The sequence below is a fragment of the Mus caroli genome, unplaced genomic scaffold (assembly GCF_900094665.2).
Source record: "Mus caroli unplaced genomic scaffold, CAROLI_EIJ_v1.1 scaffold_20916_1, whole genome shotgun sequence".
NCBI lineage: Eukaryota > Metazoa > Chordata > Mammalia > Rodentia > Muridae > Mus > Mus caroli.
Window position 1 is genome coordinate 9,458 of NW_018391187.1, and position 3,220 is coordinate 12,677.

General features: G+C 39.8%; 1 protein-coding gene across 1 annotated transcript; it reads left to right on the forward strand.

The window, feature by feature from the left end:
• The first annotated feature begins 984 nt into the window (after positions 1-984).
• On the forward strand, positions 985-2,001 carry LOC110289055 (formyl peptide receptor-related sequence 7). The gene has a single exon (XM_021155259.1). It carries the CDS (start codon positions 985-987, stop codon positions 1,999-2,001), a length of 1,017 nt encoding a protein of 338 aa, XP_021010918.1.
• The last annotated feature ends 1,219 nt before the right edge of the window (positions 2,002-3,220 follow it).

Consider the following 3,220-nt stretch of genomic DNA (forward strand, 5'->3'; position numbering starts at 1 on the left):
GGTTTTTGGTCATCTTATTGGGGAAGATTTAATGTAGATACCTGCTGCAAATTGGCTGGTTATCTAGCCTTCTCAGTAAATTCCAGACAGTGACAGGAGTCTCTCCTATAATTTGAATTGTTTGGTACATGGAGAATTCTAGGGGCGTTTATAATGAACTGCTCAAACATATGTGCACAAACATGAACATGCCTTAATACAAACACAGAGACACATACATAAATATAAACAAAGGATGTATGCTGTGTTATGATTTGGGTGACATAAGTCATACCATAGTAAATGTTTTATATACCTCATAATCATAAAAAACTCTTTCAAAATCACAATGTGGAAAGGGACAGAAGAATTGGATTGAGCAAAATTAGATAGATAATATGGTCTTCACTGAGCAGTGTCTTCTTGTGACAAGGTGTGCCTAGAAGGATAATTGCCTTAACTGGTGAACCATCAGATAAAGAAAACTGCTGGAGTAATGGTAACAATATTACAGCTAGAATTAAAAAGACATCATCTACAATCTTTTTTTTAACATAATCCACTATTTCCTCTAACTAGTTATTATGCTTTGCTGGAAAATAAATCTCACCCTAATCATTCTGTATCACTTAGCTGAATTCTATCATATGAGAGCTAAAGACTGATGAAGAGCAAGGAACGATGTTCGATATATACACGCGAATTCTCTCTTCTTCATAGTAAACACTTCAGTCCCCCTGCCTATGCTCAGTTCAATATCCGTGAAAGGTCATGGGAGATTATGACTCATTTCATAATTATTCTGAGTATCAATAATGCTTCTTGGTAATGTATAGAACTAATCTTTACATAACAGACATTCAACAGACAATCATTTTCCTAGATTACCCTCAGAATAGGTACTCTGTTATAAAAGGTGATGTGTGGGGATTTGAATAAAAAGACTATAAGATGGAGACAGATCTGAGAAACAGTCATTGTTGAAATGTTGCAGGTGCTGACAAAATGGAAGCCAACTTCTCCATACCTCAGAATGGAACAGAAGTGGTGTTTTATGATTCTACCACCTCCAGAGTTATATGTACATTCTTAGTTGTGGTCCTCTCTATAACCTTTCTCCTTGGTGTGCTAGGTAATGGGCTTGTGATTTATGTGGCTGGGTTCCGGATGGCATACACTGTGACAACAATCTGTTATCTGAACCTGGCATTGTCTGACTTCTCTTACATGGCAAGTCTACCATTTCAGATCATCTCAATTGTCATGAATGGAGAATGGATTTTTGGTTGGTTCCTTTGCAAATTTGTTCACATGATTATAAACATAAACCTTTTTCTAAGTATCTTCCTGATTACTTTCATTGCCATGGATCGCTGTATTTGTGTTCTGCATCCAGTATGGGCTCAGAATCATCGAACTGTGAATCTGGCAAGGAAAGTGATTTTTGGAGCTTGGATACTTGTTCTGATGCTTATATTTCCACATTTTTTCTTCTTGACTACAGTGAAAGATGAAAGTGGGAAAGTACACTGTATATGCAATTTTGAATCCTGGGCTGCAACCCCTGAGGAGCAGGTAAAAGTGTCCACGACTGTGAGTTTAATTTCTGTAACCTTCGGTTTCATTATTGGCTTCAGCATACCTATGATCTTCATTGTCATCTGTTATGGACTCATGGCTTCCAAGATAGGCAGAAGAGGCTTTGTGCATTCCAGTCGTCCTTTACGTGTCCTCACTGCTGTAGCATTTTCTTTCTTTGTCTGTTGGTTCCCTTTTCAATTGATTTTTCTTTTAGGAAATATTGGGAACGAGGAGACACTGAATAATATTCACATGTGGGTGGACCCAGTAAGCACTCTTGCCTCCTTCAATAGTTGCCTCAACCCAATACTCTATGTTTTCCTAGGTCAGCAATTCAGAAAGAGACTGATCTACTCCCTGTCAGCTAGTCTGGAGAGGGCCCTGAGGGAAGATTCAGCCCTGAACAGTGACAAAGTTAGAAACTTGTCTTCACAAACTTAAGACTCTGAGCCATAGGACCTGAGAGGCATAATGTCATGGAAATGTTCCAGTGCCACCCTATTTTCACTTTTGGTCTCATCCTACTTTGCATAAGATCTTTGACTTTTAATCTAGAATTCTAGAAGAAATATTTCAGTATCCTCTGATTTGGAGGAAAAATAAAAAATGATAAAAATAACTCTTACTTTGGGATTTTTTAACTGAGTCTGGAACAGGAGCTATCACTAAGGTGGCACAACAGCACAAGACACAAAACAACTCTATAGTTATTACATCAGTTGAGGTGGGAAAATGTCCCTATTGTGTCTGGGGCCAATCCTTAGGCAGAGGATTTCAAAATGGTATCTGGCTCTGAATACATTGTTTACAATGATTTCTGTTTTTGAGTGTGAAGATAATGTGATAAACTTATTTCAAGTTCCTGTTGCCCTGACTTCCTTACATTATAGACTATAAGACTTAATTACTATTAAAAAAAATCCCTTTATCTTTTAAGTTAGGGTATGAGACAGAAGGCATTCCCTCATGTCTCCTGAACCTCTGGCTCCTTTGGAAGCTACTGCCCACACAGCCCCCATAGGAAAAGCTGTGGATAGTAGTCACATACACAATGTCCTAAGCTTCTGACCTTCAGTCTCTGTTCATCAAGGCCTGCTATGCTTGGATGATGATATAGGCTTTCTTCTAACTAGCTGCTTCTAACCTCCTGTCAGAAGGCCTTCCTGTGCTCCAGCCATGGACCAGACTGAAGACTCTTGCCTCTTGAGAACCTTTTATTTGTAAGGGTATTTTATATTTTCGTACCAGGAAAGCAATCTCAAATAAACTGATATCAAGACCATGTCTTTGCTGTGACATATCTGTCTTGTTGTGTTGAATATACTTTTCATCCATTTATAATAGAGTCTGGAGGAAAGTTAATCTGTTTAGAATCATGTGATGGAACAAAATTGAAAATTAATGAATGTCTTAAAAGAAGAGGATAGGGACCGCCCGGCATGGGAGCCCTCTGCCTCAGGAGCAGGGACTCCACCGAATTTAGGAACTTAGTCTGCACAGGTGAGAGTATGCACCACAGAGCCAGACAGCTTCTGGGACAGGCAGGAGCCACAGAGCCACTGAGGCAGCACCCTTTTCGGACCGCAGACATCCAGCACCCTCCCAGCCAGAGGACAGTGGTCCGCCCTTCACGGAAGCCCTCTGCTTCAGGAGCAGGGAG

Bases quoted from the DNA above. Each gene is read 5' to 3' on its own strand.
- LOC110289055 (XM_021155259.1), top strand. From the start codon at position 985: ATGGAAGCCAACTTCTCCATACCTCAGAATGGAACAGAAGTGGTGTTT.